Source organism: Idiotropiscis lumnitzeri, chromosome 17, assembly GCF_059441095.1.
Source record: "Idiotropiscis lumnitzeri isolate Australia: NSW breed Sydney's pygmy pipehorse chromosome 17, RoL_Ilum_1.0, whole genome shotgun sequence".
Taxonomy (NCBI): Eukaryota; Metazoa; Chordata; class Actinopteri; order Syngnathiformes; family Syngnathidae; genus Idiotropiscis; species Idiotropiscis lumnitzeri.
In genome coordinates, this window is record NC_142407.1 from 14,985,692 (window position 1) to 15,004,528 (window position 18,837).

The 18,837-nt window shown below is 49.2% G+C and overlaps 2 protein-coding genes across 2 annotated transcripts in view; both read left to right on the forward strand.

The window, feature by feature from the left end:
- fat3b (FAT atypical cadherin 3b) overlaps positions 1-14,677 on the forward strand; it is a 45,280-nt gene extending 30,603 nt beyond the window's left edge. The window contains exons 32-51 of the mRNA XM_088279628.1: positions 431-584; positions 1,303-1,715; positions 2,293-2,506; positions 2,624-2,838; positions 2,913-3,050; positions 3,552-3,695; positions 3,913-4,110; positions 4,324-4,601; positions 4,671-5,233; positions 5,308-5,439; positions 5,644-5,801; positions 6,036-6,501; positions 6,613-6,778; positions 8,097-8,241; positions 8,413-8,781; positions 8,960-9,215; positions 11,171-11,272; positions 11,662-11,721; positions 11,794-11,832; positions 13,065-14,677. Of these exons, the coding sequence (XP_088135754.1) occupies positions 431-584; positions 1,303-1,715; positions 2,293-2,506; positions 2,624-2,838; positions 2,913-3,050; positions 3,552-3,695; positions 3,913-4,110; positions 4,324-4,601; positions 4,671-5,233; positions 5,308-5,439; positions 5,644-5,801; positions 6,036-6,501; positions 6,613-6,778; positions 8,097-8,241; positions 8,413-8,781; positions 8,960-9,215; positions 11,171-11,272; positions 11,662-11,721; positions 11,794-11,832; positions 13,065-13,696 (4,842 nt within the window). The 3' untranslated portion in view covers positions 13,697-14,677. The remainder of the gene's footprint in view (positions 1-430; positions 585-1,302; positions 1,716-2,292; positions 2,507-2,623; positions 2,839-2,912; positions 3,051-3,551; positions 3,696-3,912; positions 4,111-4,323; positions 4,602-4,670; positions 5,234-5,307; positions 5,440-5,643; positions 5,802-6,035; positions 6,502-6,612; positions 6,779-8,096; positions 8,242-8,412; positions 8,782-8,959; positions 9,216-11,170; positions 11,273-11,661; positions 11,722-11,793; positions 11,833-13,064) is intronic.
- A 1,852-nt stretch (positions 14,678-16,529) lies between these two features.
- The window catches only part of LOC148320500 (melatonin receptor type 1B-B-like), a 28,082-nt gene continuing 25,774 nt past the window's right edge, over positions 16,530-18,837 (forward strand). Inside the window, exon 1 of the mRNA XM_088279034.1 lies at positions 16,530-17,246. Coding sequence (XP_088135160.1) covers positions 16,871-17,246 — 376 coding nt within the window. The 5' untranslated portion in view covers positions 16,530-16,870. The remainder of the gene's footprint in view (positions 17,247-18,837) is intronic.

Genomic DNA, 18,837 nt, shown 5'->3' on the forward strand with positions numbered 1-18,837 from the left:
ACGCTCCACTGAGCGACCATTCTCGATTCCCATTCATTTGTTATTTAATCAGTTCTCACCTCCGTGCATTTTTTTTCCCCCGCAATGCAAATCTTCCTCTGGGGCAATTTGTGCTCCAAAAGACATTTATTTGTGTAAACAATGTGCTTCATTTCAAACAGGGGGGATATTTTGCGGCTCTCACATTTGATGTTTCCTCTCCTCACTTACAATCTTACCCTTTAATTTGTTTTAAAAAGTTTGTTAACCAAACCACTAAATAAAAGGCCGGAGATTGTTTGTCAGTGGGACATCGCAGAAGCCATTTTGGGATGCGGTCAATGGCGACCACTTAACCTTGTTGGCTTGACTTTTGTCAGCTGGGGTAATGGATGTGCGTGCGTGGGGGTGTGTGTGTGTGTGTGTGTGTGTGTGTGCGGGCGTGCGGCAGGCGGTGTACAGCGCCTCCTTTCCTGAGGATGTGTCAGCCAACAAGGGCGTACTGACGGTGGGCGCATCCGACATCGACTCGGGCTCCAGCGCCGAGATCCAGTACTCGCTCTTTGGCATCGGCGTGGAAGACTTCTACATGGATGCCAACACAGGTACCGACCTCATGGTGCCATCCCAGAAAAAATAAAACTCTTTTTATGTTCAGAAGAAAAGTTTGTGTTTGGTATATCAAAGGTTCGCAACGGTCGAAATCTATTTTGATGTTTTGGAAAACGTGTACGTTCGCTTCTTTGAAGATTATTTACAAAAGCTTGGAGGTTAGCCTCTTTGAAGATTCTAAAGCATCTTTGATTTTGCAAGAAGAATTCCAAGTTAGGTTAACTGAAGGTTTTAAATTATTTTTCATTTTTACCGCAAACATTGGATTGGCTAATCAAACACTATTAACATTCAATCCATAAAACATACATATACGTTTTCAAAAACGTAGTCCCCCCCTCCCAAAGACGTATTTATACGTTTTAGCCTTTTTTTTTTTTTTACGTCAGAGCTCCTTGTTTTTATAGCATTAGAACACAATATTCTGTTGGCCTCGCAAAATCAGTCAAAATCCCCAAAAACGCTGGAATTGAGGGGTTTCATCTCATGAAAATTTCTGGGATTAAATGAGTTAAACGCATGTAAATTACCGTCATTTAAAATTCTTTTTTTTTTCTATTGAAGTTTCTATATTGTCTTTGTTGTTGTGAACAAAATTGACATTATGTTGATTAATGTTTTGGTTCTGTTCAAGGCTGCTGAATCGTCTTTAATGTTGAAGTTCGACATTCAATTGTCTGTGATGTTCATCTTTTGTGTCTGTGTTTCCAGGCGAGCTTCGCACCGTGGCGCCCTTGGACCGCGAGAGCCGTCCCGCCTACAAGCTGATCGCCCAAGCCACGGACGGCGGCGGTCTCTTCTGCCGCTGCGACGTGTCTCTGGTGCTTCTGGACATCAACGACAACGCGCCGTCCTTCGCGTCCTCGCGTTACGTGGCCAGCGTGTATGAGAACGCCGCGCCCAACACGCTACTCACGCGACTTCAGGCCACCGACCCGGACCAAGGCCTCAACCGGACCATCGTCTACTCCCTGGTGGACTCGGCCAACGGCTTCTTCTCCATCGACCCCGTGTCCGGGGTGGTGGTCCTGGAGCGACCCTTGGACCGAGAGAGCCAAGACTCATACCGGCTCCGCGTTCGGGCGACAGACCAAGCCGGGCTGCAGGGGGCGCTCTTCTCACAGGTTGGTGACCCAAAAAAAAAAAATGAATTGCATGAAAGGAGACATATCATGTCATAGATGCAGATTAGCTACAAAGGACACGTCACTTGGACACTGGCCTTGGTTGTCATGGGAACGAAAGTCAGATTTACCATTGGTCTAGCTCTACGTGGACCAAGAATGAGGGCTGTCTCATTTAATGAGCGAGACAAGAACAAAAAATGTTCCTGTTTTTACTTGTTGACCTCAGGGGAATTTTGACACCTGGTAAGAAAAAATTAAATAAGGCTTCGAGAAGGCTCAGACACGAGCCTTGATATATATTTTGATTAACGGAGGAAATCGATGTTCTTCTTTCCCATTGAAAGGAGGCCACCTCAAGATGCGCCGTGAGGAGGCACGATAACAAGCCATGTAGATTTTAATTAAGATCAATGCTTATCACATAGGCGCCGAGATGGAAAGATGACGAGAGGTGACAGCTAATGGGCCAGTGGCTCTCTGGCGCCCACTGGTGCAAAAGCTGTGGAACAAAATTACATTTGTGCCAAGAATACACATTTCTCACATCTGCCTTCTTGCGATTTTGCTTTGTCAGGTGGACCTGACTGTGCTGGTCCTGGACGTGAACGACAACGCACCGGTCTTCCAGAGGCGGGACTACACCGTCACCGTGCCCGAGGATGTTGCGGTGGGCACAGAAGTGCTCCGAGTGCTAGCCACCAGCGCCGACATCGGGCCGAATGCCGAGATCTCCTACCGGATCCGCTCAGGCAACGAGATGGCCAAGTTTTCTATCGATAGGAACCTAGGTGGGGGTTCTGGGATCACTTACCACCTGCTTTTGGGGCCTTCGCATGTGGTTCCCATGCCTGGATGATTTTCCGCCCGTGTTCTCCAAAGCAACTCATTCTCCCCATGACTCCTAGGCTCCATCTCGGTGATTGACGATTTGGACTTTGAGGTTTGCAAGGACTACTACTTGACGGTGGAGGCCTGGGACGGCGGCAAGCCGCCTCTCAGCGCCGCTACCATGGTCACCATACAACTGATGGATGTCAACGACAACGCCCCGGTTTTCAACCAGGATGTCTACAACGTCCTCGTCAGCGAGGACGCGCCGGTCGGCCAATCCATAACCAGGGTAGTCCGACGGGTTCGTTCGTGGCCGCTTTGGCTGGAAATCGCCATTGCTAAACCGACGTGTGTTTGTCTAAGGTGCTAGCAGAGGACCTGGACAGTCAAGTTAACGGACGCATCACCTACTCCATCCTGACAGGCGACCGGAGCAACCACTTCTGGATTGATCCGGTGACAGGGCTGCTTAAAGTCAATAAGCGTCTGGACCGTGAACTGGTAAAGCTGACTCAACACATTTTGAGCATTTAAAAAGTGAGAGACCACACATGTGACGGGAAACAAGAGCTCATGTTTCTGCATGGTGTTTGGGGTGGGGGGGGGGGCAAAAATGCAATAACATTGGATAATCACTCAAGATTATCTCTAAAAACGACTTAACACAACTCACAGCGCACGATAACGCCCTCTGCAAATTATTTCGAGACTTAGTAAGGGAGAGAAAATCACTCGCCGCACACCTCAGGATCATCTTCAGGGACTCCGATAATTGGGCCTTTGCTGGCTTCAGGTAAATGCTCCGATTTGTCTGGATTGCCGGTCTGTGTCGAAGCATCTTCCGGACGCACATTTAAGCACAAAAGAACTCACGAGGAAATCAATAGTCGTTTTCTGAGTCAGCGCAAGGTCAGCGAGCACTCGCATTATGCGGCCGTAAACGAAGCGTGTCGGCCGCATCGTCTCACGCATAACGATGCGCTCGCTCTCGCCCCCGTGCAGGTGTCCCGCTACGCTCTGTCAGTGCAGGCCTTCGACAGCGGCTCGCCCGCCATGTCCTCGGCCGTCGCCGTCAATGTGGACGTCGCCGACGTTAATGACAACCAACCAGTCTTCACCCCGCCCAACGCCACCGCGGCGGTTCAGGTCAACGCTCCCGTCACTCACTTTAGTGCCTCGTTGCTATTTTAGGCACTCGCTAAATCCGTAAAACGACCACGAGAGTTGTGGAGCAGATTGTAAATGTCACTTTTCTTTATGTACAGAGTAAAAGTAAAACGTGAAGTGAAAAATAAATATTTAGTTTTTGTTTTGCTTTACTTGCCACGACTAATCTTTGTTTTGTTTTTTTGCAACTTAACAGCTGAGCCAAGCTTCTGGCAGCATCCTGCTGCGTCTTTCCGTCAGCGACAAAGACTCCCCCAGGAACGGACCGCCCTTTGAGTTCGGCCTCGTTTCTGGCAACGAGGGCGGTTTCTTCATGCTGGACCAGACGGGCACTCTGAGGTCCAACCGCGAGTTCAGCCCGGAGTCTCCTCGGGAGTTCACCCTGGAGGTCCAGGTCGGGATTATTTTACATTTTTTTTTTGTTTTTTTTGCGTATTATGCCTTGTCTAGCCCTCTAAAATCGGAACCATTAAGTAATCGAAAGAACAAACTGGATGCATTATTGCTGGAGTCATCAAACGTTTTCGGTCCAGAGACCACCTATGAGGCTTAGTTTTCCCAAGGATTCCGTCATAATCCATCAGGAGAATGTCCTTTGGTCCGGCAGGTGAGCGACTCTGGCCGGCCTCCTCTGGTCTCGTCCTCGTGGGTGTTTCTTCGGGTCATCGGGAACAGTCAGTACAAGCCGGCCGTCTCGCCGCTGGAAATCTTCGTGGTGACGGCGTCCGACGCCTTCCAGGGTGGCGTGATTGGTCGCATCCACGCCACAGACCGCGACCCCAACGACGCGCTGTCCTACACCCATCGGCCGCGGGATAAGAGCATGTTTAGCATCAACAGACAGGACGGAAGCGTGACGGCTCTGCCGGGATTAGAGCCGGGCAGGTAAACAAAACTTAAAAATGCACTTTGAACTTGGTCAAAACAAGTGAAGACAATTTTTTTTTTTCTCAGGTATCAGATGAACGCCACCGTGAGCGACGGGCGCTTTGCCGTGATTGCCGACATCTCGGTCCGGGTGGAACAGGTGACGGATGTGTTGCTGCGCAGTGCCGTCGCCCTGAGGTTCCGCTCCCTGTCTCCCGAGGACCTGCTCGGCCGCTACCTCAACCAGATCCGGCTGACGTTGCGGGCGCTCGCCGGCTGGAAATGGTCGGCGGGACAACAGGACCCGCTCCACATCCTGGGCGCGCAGCCGGTGGAGGGGACGTCTGACGTAGACCTCCTCATGGCCATCGAGAGGCCGGAGATGTCCCGCGGCGGTGGTGGGCGGATGGGGGGCTTCTACACGCCCCAGGAGGTGGCCGCCAAGCTTCGGGAGGCGAGGGGGCAGCTCCGAGGGGTCCTGGCTGGAGCGGTGGCGGTGGGCGGGGTCTGCTCCGGGGAGCTGGCGTGTGGCGATGGGGCATGTGAGCAGACGCTCGCCATAGAGGCCGGCTCGCTGCTGACCTACACCACGGAGCGGGTCAGCCTGGTGTCGCTGCCGTTCCGACGCATTGAGACCTGCACCTGCCCCCGTGAGGTTTTTTTTTTTTTCTTCATTTCGGGTACCTGATGTTCGTCGGCTATGTGATTTGTTCATGTTCAGCAGGTGGGGCATGCCCCGCTCCCGTGGAGCTTTGTGAAGGTCAGTCGTGTCCTGCTGACATGCAGTGCGTTCGCTCCGGCCCGACGGCGCCATCTGTCTGCCAGTGTTTGCCTGAGCGACTGGACACGTGTGCTGGTAGAGTCTTTTAGGATTTCTTGCACAGAAACGAATCAGGTCACACATGTCGCAAAGGTCGGACATTTGTAGCCTCGTTCTTCATTTGGTTCTTGACTTGATTTGAGACCGAGATCTTGTCTCAGGCTCTTGCCTTGATTCTTGATTTCGAATAAAACGCAAATGTCCTCTCAGGATTTCTGTGTTTTCTGCCCTCCCGCGCAGGTCAAAGCTCTCTGAGCTTTTCTGGTAATGGCTACATCAAGTACAAAGTGACTGAGAGCGGTCAGAACGGCGAGATGAAGCTGAGCCTGAGCGTCCGCACGCTGCAGACGAGGGGAGTCATCATGTTCACGCGAGTCAACCCATGCACCATGCTCAAGGTGAACATCGAAGTGTGCAAGGCAAATGACGTTGCCGTTGACTGTTTTTTCACTCGATTCTCGACTTTTGCTTCACTACTTTTTGCTTGTTTGACCGGTCTTTGATTTGTTTCTTGTCTTGACTTGATTCTAAACTTTTTGACATGTTCTCAATACGATCACTTGTGCTTGACTCGATTCTTGACTTGGCTCTTTAGACACTTTTTTTATTGAATTTGAATCCTTCTGTTCTAGATCGAGGGCGGCCGCCTCTGGTTCCAGCTGGACTGTGATAACACACTCGGCATTATGGGAATCTCTGGGCGTCAGATCAATGACGGGCTGTGGCACGCCGTGGCCTTGGAGCTGACCAGCAACTACACCCTCTTGTCATTGGACGACAGCTACGTGGAGCGCCGGCGAGCCGCCCGAGCCCCTGTCCGCCTTTGGCCCGTCGCGCCGGATTCCTCCTTCTTTTTCGGGGCGCAGGTGAGGTCCCCGGCGGCGGGCGGCCAAGGAGCAAGGGCCCAAGATGGCTTCCAGGGGTGCCTTGGCCAACTGACACTCAATGGCAGAGAGCTGCCGCTGCAGCATAAGCGCAGTCGCTACGCCGAGATTGCTGGGCTGAGCGAGGTGGAGCTGGGCTGCGTCCTCTACCCGGACCCGTGTGTCAGCGCCCCCTGTCTCAACGGAGCCATGTGCACCAGCCTGCCCTTGGGAGGTGAGATTCAGCTGTTTGGTTTCGTTTAAAACAGAACTCAGCAAAGCAGGAAAGTGCCGTATGTCTTTACACAGATATTGCTATGACGCTTGGAATTTTGCCTCTTGACAGGCTTTGGGTGCACTTGCTCATCTAGCTTCACCGGGGGGCGCTGTGAGAGCCCAGTGACACCCTGCACACCAAACCCCTGCCAGGCTGGTGGCGAATGCCTGGCCGTAGATGGCGGCGGCGGCGGCGGGTTCGTCTGCGGATGCCCACCGGGACTGAGGGGGCTTATGTAAGATCAAACAGCTTTTGGGTCTTAATGGAGCGGTAGCGTGTCTTGCTTCCTACTCGGTGTGTGACTGGTACTACCAAAAGTCGCCACAGGAGGGCAGCAGCACTCCTTTTACTCGTTTGTTTGGAGAGACCTGAGGTTTGACTTAAAAATGACCAGCGTGCAATCACATTAACTGTATGATTTGTCCCACAAATGATAATTGTATTAGTTCTTGTAAATTTATAATAAAAATAAAATCAAAAAAACGAAAACAAATCCACAACAAATAATATAAAAATACAATTATATACAGTCACCATATACCAGTTTGAATTATTTGAGTGCCAAAAACTTCAAATAAACATGATCACAATTCTATGAAAAACTATTGCGGTTATTTTTTGTATCCATGATTGATGATATGCATGGAATACATTAAATAATTAAAAAAATAAATGTAGATATCCCGTAACATGAACTGCAAATAGAATTTAGTGAGTGCAAAGAGTTAAATGTGTTATGAAGCATTTTTCAAAGCAAATTGTAATTGTTTTGAGGCTGCCGCTTGTTGCCAGTGCATAATAATCAGGCGTAAACGCTCACTCAGCAGATATTATTCAGCGTGATGACATTTCCAAGTGTTGCTCCACGTCGTGTAGCGCAACCAAATATCGTAATCCTAAAGAAGAAGAAGAAGAAGCTGCATGCTTTGCTAATGAGAATGAAGACACCAGAGTGCGCGCGTGATGCAAGTCATCACAAATGAGGAGAAAACGGCTGAGTCTCGCTGGGGGGCCTGACGGCAGGGGGCCCACATTTCAAAGCGGGAGTGTGCACGCGCGTCGGCAGGCGGTCGGGCGCTGCGCTGCCGAGCACGCCCCCGCTAAAAGTGTCTTAAACTTGAATTCATTTACAAAGCACACGCCATTATCGTTAAATGAAAGACACCCTTGATAGAGTTGGAATCTCCTCAGCGTACGATATTGGCGTATATTTATACCCTCCCTCGCTGCTTGAAAGGAATTTCCCTTTGCCTTTTTTTTTTTAAAAAGTGGGCGACACTGTTTGGGAACTCGAATTGCTTGATTTGTACAGCAGGAACTTGGATCTTGTTTGAAACGTCAACGTCAAGACTTGAGACTGACTTAATATTTGCGCCTAATACCAAGCAATGCGGCCAAATCTAAATCTCACTAAAATCGAAAATACACAAAGTGCGAAACCCAGAACCTGTGACGGAGGGGGTTTACTTCCTGTTATGACCTCACATGTAGGAAAGGAGAACTAGTTCTACCCCTGCAAAATTCTTTGCTAAAAAAGATTGTTGATTTTCCAGATGCGATGAGGACGTGGACGAGTGCGAGCAGGCCAACTGCGGCGTCGACGGAGAGTGCGTCAACACGCCGGGATCCTTCTACTGCAATTGCACGACCGGATACGAGGACGCGCTCTGCAACGAGGCGGGTGACAACGACACACAGGTGCAAAACGTAGCGTGTACATTTTTAAACATTTTCATGTCATATTTTATGTGGACGATAGGAGCAACCGCTCATTGTAATTTGGTGTCAACTACAATTCGTATCTGAAGATTTGTAACAGATGTCAATCATCTGTCGCAATCGTCATGAACGCGTCTGGACGTGTCCTAGGCGGAGCCGCTGTCATACGTTGGTCCCGGCGAGATCATCGGCATCGGCGTCCTGTCCTTCGTCATCGTCCTGCTCCTCATCCTCTTCGTTATCTTCCGCAAGAAGATCCCGTTCCGGAAGGACTCGGCGGCGGTGCCCGGCGGCGTCGCTGGCGTCACGACGGTGTCGGCCATCACGGAGACCAGCTACATGCTGCGCAAGACGGGCGTGGGCGCAGAGGGGATCGAGTTCAAGGCGGTGCGCGTGTCAGGCTCGCCGGGGAAGGCGGGCGTCATCGGCAGAGGCGACGGCGGCGAGGTGGTGGTGAGACCCAACGCGCACTCGCCGCTGATGGGGGGGAGACATGGCAGGAACATGGATGGAAGCAGGGTCAGTCATCCAACTCCATCCGTTCAACCAACTCTCAGCAATCTCCATCGGTCGTTTCATTTTCGATCCATGCAATCCTCTTCCAACAGACCGCCTCCATATCTATCCTCCTGTTGTCCATTTCATCATCAGATGCGCAACATTTGCTCAATTTTATTTTTTTTTTGCGGTCTTTCAGTCACAGCTTAGCAGCTTCCTGTCTGACACGTCCAACGTGCGCGGCAACCGTCGGGGCGTCGCCGTGTGCAGTGTGGCGCCCACCAACCTGCCGCCGCCGTCGCCCTGCCGCCGCCTAAACCAGTACAGCCCCCCTCACAAAGTGTCCTGGGATGGCGGGGACGCCGACGCGCCGGCGGAAGTCAGGCGTCGGGACGAACGCGAAGATGAGTGGAGTCATCGAGCCTTAGAGATGGAGCGGACGGACACCAGCGATGGTCAGACTGCACGCGGCACGTACGGGGGGGCAAATTTATTCAAGCTGCGGTTATAGTTTCAAATGAGGGATAGAGCCAGTAAAGTAGGGTTTTAAGCCTGAGGTAGGGTTCAAAATAGAGGCTTTAAGGCTTCCAAATGATTCAGGTTTTAAACAAGGGCAAGGGTTTCAAAGTAGGGCATCAAGCCATGGTCCTGAGTTAGGGCTTCAAATTCGGATTCCAAACCAGGGTAAGGTTTCAAATTCGGCTTTCAAGCCTCGGTTTGAATTTCAAACAAGATTGAAGCTTTCAAAGAACCGTGCGTCGGCATGGTTGCTGCCGAGTCGGATTACTTCCCAGCTGACCTCGATCGACTTTTTCAAACTTTTTCATTGTCAATTCTAATGAACACATATGATGAATAAATCTGAATAATAAATCGGATGAATAATATTGGAGTTTTTAACTTTGTCCTACTTTGGACACAAAGTGCTCCAGCTTGGAAAAGAAATCCTAAAAGACTGAGCGCGAACACTTTTCGGCCCTCTTCCTTTTGGCCTAGAATGGCGGTTACGGCGGCGAGAGGGCGGAGCCAGATCGGAATGCTGTCTGTTTCTTGGTGGACGGTGACTCATCACTTTCAAAATGGGAGCCATGTGGTCGATTTTAAAACCCAAACCAGTTAAAACCCGACCTTTAATACGGACCCCAGGCTTGAAGCCATTACACCATCTTCAAAACCTAATTCAGGCTTTAAACTCTTGCTTGTAACCTGAACAAAGGCTTGCAACCCAACTTTGAAACCCGACCCATAGCTTGAAAACCTTTGAAACGTCATCGTTAGCTGTGGTCTGATTAAGGTTTTAAGGTGCCGATTCACACGGATTAGCTCCTTATTTTTCAATTTTAGAACGATTATTTTACTAAGCGATTATTTGTTAGTTTTTTTTATTGATGAATGAATCTTTTTTTTTTTAAAAAAACGCCGCTCCCAATCCCGTATTGTTTGTTGCGAGAAGTGAATCGAATCGGAAGCGTTTGTTTTTATCGACCGCTTCGTGCCGGTCGTCATCGATTTCCTCCGCAGGGATCAGGATGTCCTCACCGGGGCGCTGCGCTCCCCCTCCGCAGAGGAAAATCGCCTAATTAGCGCCTGACTGAGGCGGCGGAACAAACACCCTCGTTAGCCGCCGCACGTCGTCATTAGCGCCGAGCTTGGCGGCAGCCAGCCAACGTAGCGTCGCCCTCTCGAAGACGGCTGAGGCGAGCGAGCGAGCCGGCCAATCGGTCGTTTACGTGGCCTGCTGAATAATTAATTCATTAGCATATGATGAATAATTTCGTAGCAGCAACACGGAACACATGAGCACTTGCATGAATTCTTCTCGACCTTCAATCCAAGCCATACGTTACAACCCGAACCCAACCAGCGACCCTCGTTTGAAACTTGAACCCTGACCTCAAACCCTACTTTGAAATCATAACCCTAAAGAAATAAACTTCAATCCTTTTTTTTAAATTGATTGAAACCCTAATCCAGGATTCAATTTGTAACTTGAAACCCTAACCCTGACCTGAAACCCTACTTTGAAATCCAAACCCTTTTTTCAAACCCGAAACCAAGGAGACATCCCAATACCCGAGTTTGCAACCCCAACTCAGGCTTGAAACCTCGTGTGTGTGCCGCACACACGCAAGCTGCCCAGTGGCTGCTCTCCTTTTGTTGATTGACAGCCTGCCTGGGTCTCCTGAGGGGCGCTTTGGAGAAGGGGGGGGGGGGCGGGGGGTGTTTGTGTATTCTCATAAACACACACGCATACACGCACACACCCGTCGGGAGGCGTCAGAGCGTGGTGGGTTGTTGCGGAGAGCAAAGGCTGCCGTCGAGGCACATGTCAACCGGAGTCAAACTTCCATTCTAACAAAGGCTAATTTGGCGTGTGTGTGCGTGTGTGTGTGCGTGTGTGTGCGCCCAGGTAAGCGGTCGCCACCTGTGCAGAGCAACGCGATTGGTCTCTCATCAGGTTCCACGCCAGAGGAGCTCAGCTCGTACACGTCAGAGTCCTTCGATGACAACGGTACGTCGGCAACGATGCAAGTTTATGATTTTAAACAAGTGGTAGGCTTTTTACGCAAGCGTCATGAAGTGGTGAAGGAGATGATTAGCACTTGGAGGCGCAACAACAACAAAAACGAGAATTACAAGGCAACAATAAAATCATTTTTTTTTTCTGCCCCAAAAACACAATCGCATCGATCCTCCTCCTGCTACGCACGCTCACACGCCAACCACATGTGAGCGTGTTTCCTCTCGAATGACTCGAGCACAGCTGACAACCTTTTCTAGAACGTGCGCACACACGCAGGCGTATAAACGCAATCCTGCGTCCTTAACACCTGCACACGCACACAGTATCACAGTCAGCGTCGTTGTTGTAACATTGTGTGTGCGCTTGTACGCACGCAGCCTCCATCGTGACGGTCATCCGGCTCGTCAACGACACAGTGGACCACATTGAAAGTGAAGGTAGGAGAACATGACACGTCCTACTCTCTCGCTCTCGCTCTTTTCAATGTATTTCTTTATTTTTGTTTGTAGTTTCCAACATGGACGAGGAGCAGTGGCAGCACAGTCCCGGTAAGTGTCATGTTGATCATCCCGCACGGTCGCGCTTGTCTAAGAAGTTGTCCTTGATTGCTACTGTTCATGTTTACGGAGGTGTAAAGGCAAATCGGTTTGCAGGTAGATATGTTGACGTGAAGTTTGGTAGGCAGGCGGGCAGCGGTCGTTAGGACGCTCGGTGGGTGGAGTTGAGAAGTTTACAAAGAGACTTGCGTCGTGAGGAAGAACATCCTCGCGTACTTGGCACGTGACGAGATGGTACGCTGCATTCTTCGGATTGAGAAACTGGCCGAGCCGTTATTAACTTTGAAAAGATTCTTGACGTCCTTTGCTGTGGGCAGCAGAACTATTCCACTTGACAATGCAGTCCGGGCATCGCAGAAGATTGGAGCGCTTGGCGTTGGAGGAAGACGGCGGGTGAAATGTCGTCAAGTTCACCGGAGGCATTTGGCTACTCAGGCGTGTCAAAATCCGTTGCGTTACGTTCCCGACATCGTGGCTCTCGAACGACCTTTGAAACCACTCCAGCATTCCGGACCGTCCGAGACTTTGCGCCGTTGGCAGAACAGGTGAAAATGGCGTGAAAGGGGCCGGTCTAAATTTCAAGCATCTGTGAACGAATGAGACGACATATTTTATAAAGTCAACCGCGTGAATTCTGCCGTCAGGTTCAGGGAAGGCGCGATGGCCCGAGCCGAGACGTTGGTTATTGACTTTTATGTCTTGTTCCCTAGCAACCGATGCCACTTCTCCTCACGGCGCATTCCCCCGAGCCTTTTTTTCCCCACGCCGGTGCAAACAAAAGAAAGAAAAAGCGACTTCGAGGGCGTTCAACTTGAAAGATGACAGAGGAAACGAGTCTTGACTTGTTTTGTCGCGAGGCGTCTTTGATGATAATCCTCGTCGTGAGCATGCATCCTCTTCATCGTCCTCATACTCGTTCATTACGAGGGCGACTTTCGCTCCAGGGCAAATGTGAGAAATTAGTCCATTCTTTCTCGCCGAGATGTACGCCCTCTTTTACTGCCAACAAGATAATTGCTTGCAACACACGAGCAGCAAGTGTCAGTCGCTTCACTTCACGCCACCAACGGCGAATGTCTTCACACAAACGCAGCGTCGCACTAATTTCGATACTACCTCCAGATCCAAGAAAAATCGTCAGCAAGTTCCCGCACCTAAAAGTCAGGGTCCGAAAGTTTCTCTGAGCTTGGTTCTGTTGTAAAAGTGTGTTTGTGTGTGTGCAGCCTACCTCTGGGACTCGTGCAGGCGCACTTCCAGCTGGTTCTCGCCCTCCCGCCTGCGTCTCCCCGAGGTGGGATCTCACAACGACCTGAGCGACGCTCAGCAAAACATTCGGCGGGGCGGCAGCACCCGATCCCTGCAGCTGGACTACCCGATACAGGTCCAGAACCGAGAGCCGTTGCCGGAGGTAAGGCGGACTTTCCAGTGGGAGAAGAACCAGACGGGTGAGTGGCAGAGGAAAAGGTGGCTGGACGGGGAAGGGCGGCAGCGGAGCAGCGAGGAATCGCCCGTCTACGAGGAGTACCGGGAGCCCCGACGGGACTCGGATCTCAGTGAAGACTCTGAGAGTCTCTACGACACCCTGCCCCCGACCCGGGAAGCCTATGATGGCTACCCGTCCAGCCCACCAGGCCTCAGTTTACACCCGGCCCAGCTCCTGCCCCCTTTGCGGGCCTGGGCCTCCGGAACGAGGGAGGGAGGTGGCGGAAATCTGGGCTCTGGCGCCATGACCGGTTCTGGAGACGAGCTTGAGAGATTGTTGAACTTGGTGTCGCTACGAGCCAGGAGGGCCACGAGGACCAACAGAACCTCCACCGGGTCAGAACCCGCCACAGGTTGGGATGGATTCAAGTGATCCGGCCAGTCTTTAGACACGGCGCAACCCAAAAAAAAAACCCCAAAAAGGACACCATCTCTCGTCTTGTTAGCGCCTCTTGTTTTTGCGGGGAAAGGACTGATGAAGCGCCTCAGAGATGTTATTAAGATTAACGCTGTCTTTGTTTAATCATTTCATTACTCGCCAATTATTTATTTTATAAGGAGGTCGTTTGGCGGCCGAGCAGCGCGAGCATCAAAGGGAAAGATAATTAAAAGAAGACACTTTCAAGACCGCACGCACGCGCGCACACGCGCACACGCACGCGCACAAATGCGCTGCCTCCGATTTAAGGCCGTCTTTTTATCACTGTGAATAAATTGTGTGCACCGTGTGCAACTCATGTTTGTCATCTATGACTGCCCGTCACCTCGCACGAGACTTCCGCCACGGCTCAACAATCCGAAGCGCTTCCATTTTTACAGGGCAGGAAGGCAAATGGCAGCTGAGCTTTGCTGTCTATCTGATAAATGGATCGTACGGCCCTTCACACTTGGCTGATATCTCTCCGGCCCGGCCGTGTTGAAAAAATATTCTGTTGATTTCAGGTCGCTGTGTTTCGATATGGATACACCAGCACCTCATTGTGACGGGCCACTTGATTAAGTACACCTCATGACATCCGACGACACGTTGATGACGAACAGAAATGTTTAATTCTTCGTACTCGGACAAAACATTTGTCTATGTATAGATGTCTTTTCGGGTCCAAATATTAGGAGCAGCTCTCCTGCTCACGCTCGACCGATTTATTCCACGATGTATTGTGATGTCAAACATGCATAGGGCGCAGCCTAAACTGTGTGGCCGACATCTGCCTGCCGCGCGCTCAAACACACACACACAGCTGGAACGGACACAAACAGCATCTCACGCAACTGCCACTCATGTATTATTCAACCTTGCTTTAATTTCAACAGCGTAATCAGCTGCAGCGAGGCATGCCGTGTGTGCGTGTGCGTGTGCGCGTGCGTGTGTGGTTGTCTGTCAGATGATGAGTCTTATCATAGGTTTGGATCCCAGTCAAGTTTCATCTAGGTTGCCTGAAAACAAAAAAAAAACAAAGTAAATAAATAAAACAGATTAGGGATTAGAAAATGAAGATTTTGTGCAAAAGTGGCCCAAGTCCAATATGTGTCGAATGCAATCAGTAGTTCATGAAAGATGATAAATAACATTCAAAAGAAACCAACTGAGATAAATAACAATTCATCAATTGATTCCACTTATGACTTCTGGCAATTTAATCCTACTGGGTGACTGTCACGTCTTCTGGATATACAAAACTCCCCCCCCCCACCCCCACGCCCCTTGTCATCCAAATTTTGAGCCATGACACATTGAGGCCGGCGTTATTGGCCGTCCGACAGTCAGCCCACGGCAGATGAAAGCTTCCCCCTCGGTGTCAGACGCACACAAAGACGCGAGACGCCACAAAAAAAGAAATCCATCTATGCGATGCTGAATAATTGCATGTGCGTCCTAAGGGTCCGCGGATCAATGGCGTTCTTGATGGTGCGATTTGTCCGCCCCGACTGAGCGTTTGCGTAATGACAATGATGAGTGAGACAGCACGCTTGCGACAGACCCCCCCCCAAAAAATGTTTTTATATATATATATATATATATATATATATATATATATATATATATATATATTTCTGAAGACTTCATTTGATGAATTCTCCATGTTTCCGGAATACAGTAATGTTCCCATTGCATTTAGAAATGTAAGCTATGATGGGGTGTTTGAACATGTTGCTATTATTTATTACACAAGAAAAACACATTAGAGAACATAGCAACAACACTCGTCAGCATGAACGCAATTAGCGTCAAGTGGTTTGAGTGGAAAAAGGTGAATGAATGGCGTCAGTGTGCTTCTATGCGTTGCTGATGTTTTGCACGCCTTGCTCGGCACACTGAGAGCGAAAGTGAGAGTGGAAGCAGAAGCATTTCAAAGCACGTGGGAGGAGGGGGGGTGTTGGTGTTCCGCGCACCGTGCATGCCGCCACTTTTCTGGCACAAAATTTTTTTTTTTTTTACCTTTTACTACAAAAAACAAAAACACCTTTTGAAAAAAAGTACGTATTTCTAAAAACTAAATTTCTTCAGCCAGATTTTTTTTTTTAATTTAATAGATTTTTTCCCTCAAAATATTTTGGTCAGAAAAAAAATCTGATAGTAATGTGAATATTTTTATGGGCATCAGAGTGCTGAGATGCATTCATGTTTTTGCGACTGTTGAAAACAAAAATATGACCTTTCTCCCTTGAAATATGCTACTTGTTTTCGTCCCCCAAATATTTTTGGCAGTTTTTAATTTGTTGAAAGATATCTAACTCTCTCTTTTTTGGGGGGGTCAACACATTGTGAGTTTAAAAATATTTTTTGTGAATTTTGTCAAAATAATTTTGAGGGGAAAAAAAGGTTTCTCAAATTATTTTGTCAAATTATGTTATAAAATACAAATTTTTCATCTCTCTCTCTCTCTCTCTCTCTCTCTCTCTCTCCTTGTCTCACTCTGCTTCAAAATATCTGGGCTAGAAATATAAATATTTGACTATAACAAAAGAAGACAATTTCGAAAAAAAACAGTTTTTACCTTAGAGGGCAACCTTACTTATCGGAGGACAAAACCCAAGTCTTAAGTGGAAAAAAACCGAACAATTTTCCTTCCAAATATTGTGTTGTGCCATGGGTTGCTGATGCTTGGCACGCATTGCTCGGCATCCCGAGAGTGAGAGAGAGAGAGAGAGAGAGAGAGAGAGAGAGAGAGACCGCGCGCATCAAGCTATAAAGGCGCGTGGGAGGCGGTGATGTGTTACTCGCGGGGTGTCTCCATGCGCTCCTCACCAGGGGGAGCGTGCATGTGCGCGTGCCGGAGACAGAGAGTGAGGACGGCTGCCACTGCCATGCGTTCGGGCTCAGACGGGCGTTCCTCCGGGATGCTGAGCACATTGCCACCTTTCTGCCGAGGCGTCACAACGGCTTAGAGCAGACATCCCCTTTTTGTGCTGCTGCTTTTTTTTTTAAGACGCAAGAGAGCAAGGAAAGAGCGGGAGACCCCCACCTAAAAAAAAAAAACAAATACACGTGAGCAGTCCAGCTCAGGAGGAGGTGTTGGTGGAGAAGCAGGAGTGCTGTGCATGAATGACTTTGAGTGAACAAAAGACTGGTGTAACTTTATGTAGGTCGCACGTGAGCACCTCCCTCTGCCGATCAAGCGTCTCGGCAAGAACAACAAGCAAAAGCAGCAGCAGAAGAAGAAGAAGCAGAAGCCGGTGGAGGAGGCGCGGCGATGCTCGGCGGGACGTGATGCCCGACACGCTGGCGCTCCTCCACAACCGCTCGGAGGAGTCACGAGCCCTGACCGGTGCCAGCGGTGGCGGCTCAGAGGCGGGCGGGCGGCCCGCCTGGGTCATCGGCATCCTGGCCAGCGTGCTCATCTTCACCACCGTCGTGGACGTGCTGGGCAACCTGCTGGTCATCGTCAGCGTCTTCCGCAACCGCAAGCTGAGGAACTCAGGTAAGAGACTTCCAATTTCATCCAATTTGCCTTTGGTACACCTCAAACTTTTTTACACGCTAAAGAAATGCTGGCTTGTTTGTGGGTCACTGGATTTGGAGACGGTTGGGTTACTCCTACCCAAGGTTGGGCTCGTTGCTTTGACTGAGCAGATTGAGTTGAAGGTGAAGAATTAGGGCAGGCTGAAGATTTTTGCCATTTTGGACGGTTTTGTTAAGTACTAAAGTGGAGGTCGAGCCATGTAAACAATTGGGTCAAAAATAACCCAATTTGACTTTACTCATCTACGACTTTGTTGTAAACAACCTTGAAAAATGGGCCGTTTTGTAAAATAATAAAATAACTGCCCAGAAAGTTTGGTCAAATTGACTAAAGTAGTGGATCGGTCCATTTTTGACCCAAGTTGGGTTATCTTTGACCTAACTGCTTTCATCCAAGTGTACTATGATTTTTTTTTTTTTTTAACACCGCGGTTTTGGACCATCTTTGCGGCAGCCAATGATTTATAAACCTTCAGTTCACAGGCTCCATATTGCACCCTTTCTGGATATCTACTTGTACCCGGAACGCGTGCGCTGCGTTGTTATGTGTGTGTGTGTGTGTGTGTATCCTTTCAGCCTGCAAAGCGTCTTTTCATTTTCAAGTGTACGTACGTGCACACACATGCTGGGTTTGATATCGCCGAGGACTGTCTGTTGGCTAATGAAGCCTTGAGCATCTATTATGATTCCGTATTGACATCATTGATTGATGACGGCCTGGCCAACTGCTCCTCTTTTATGCCAGCGTCCTCAGTGGAGGTAGAACAAAAAGATTGCCGGGTGAAATTAGCCACAATGTTTAATTTCAGCCTGCGCTGAGCTTTGACTGGGTTATCCTGGCAGGTTGGGGGGGAAAAAAATTCGTTTTTCGTGTAGTATAAAAAAAAAAAATGCACTCGAAGCACTTTTGATGCAGCTCATTTTTACATCCCTTTAATGGACATTGTACTGCTCCTCATTGACATGCATACTTTTACAGTTGCTTCATTTTGGGACTTCCATTTTGGGTTGAGACCCCGGGAGTACGTTCATGTGCTTTGCGGACGGATTATAGTAAAAAAAAAATATATATATATAAATATATTTAATATGCACATAGCCTCTGCAGTCGCTTGACTTTTTTCTTGTAAAACATTTTTTTTAATAAGACTATTTGTTCATGAAGCCCTGTTTTTTTTTTCTTTTTTTTGTTGTTGTTTTTCGGTGCATTCAATGGGTTGATTTGCATGAATGAACTGACGAGATGACTGGAATTTAGCACACAATCATTTCTTGTGAAACGCGACGCGTCTCTTTTCTTGACACATCCTCAAAGGTGTTTTTTTCTCTCCTTTTTTTTTTTTTTTTGTTTGCGCTCAGCATCGCCTTGACCCAAGGTGATCGAACGCACGCACGGGATCGACGGGGGCTTGTTTGTGCGTCAAAAGAAGAAGGGGGGGGGGCTCTTGAGTATTTTTAATAGAGTGAAGAAAACAGGTTTGGCGTCACTGCCGTCTTTCAGCTTGAATGGAGACTTTCAAAAAGCTCAACGAGCGATTCCACTCTCCGTT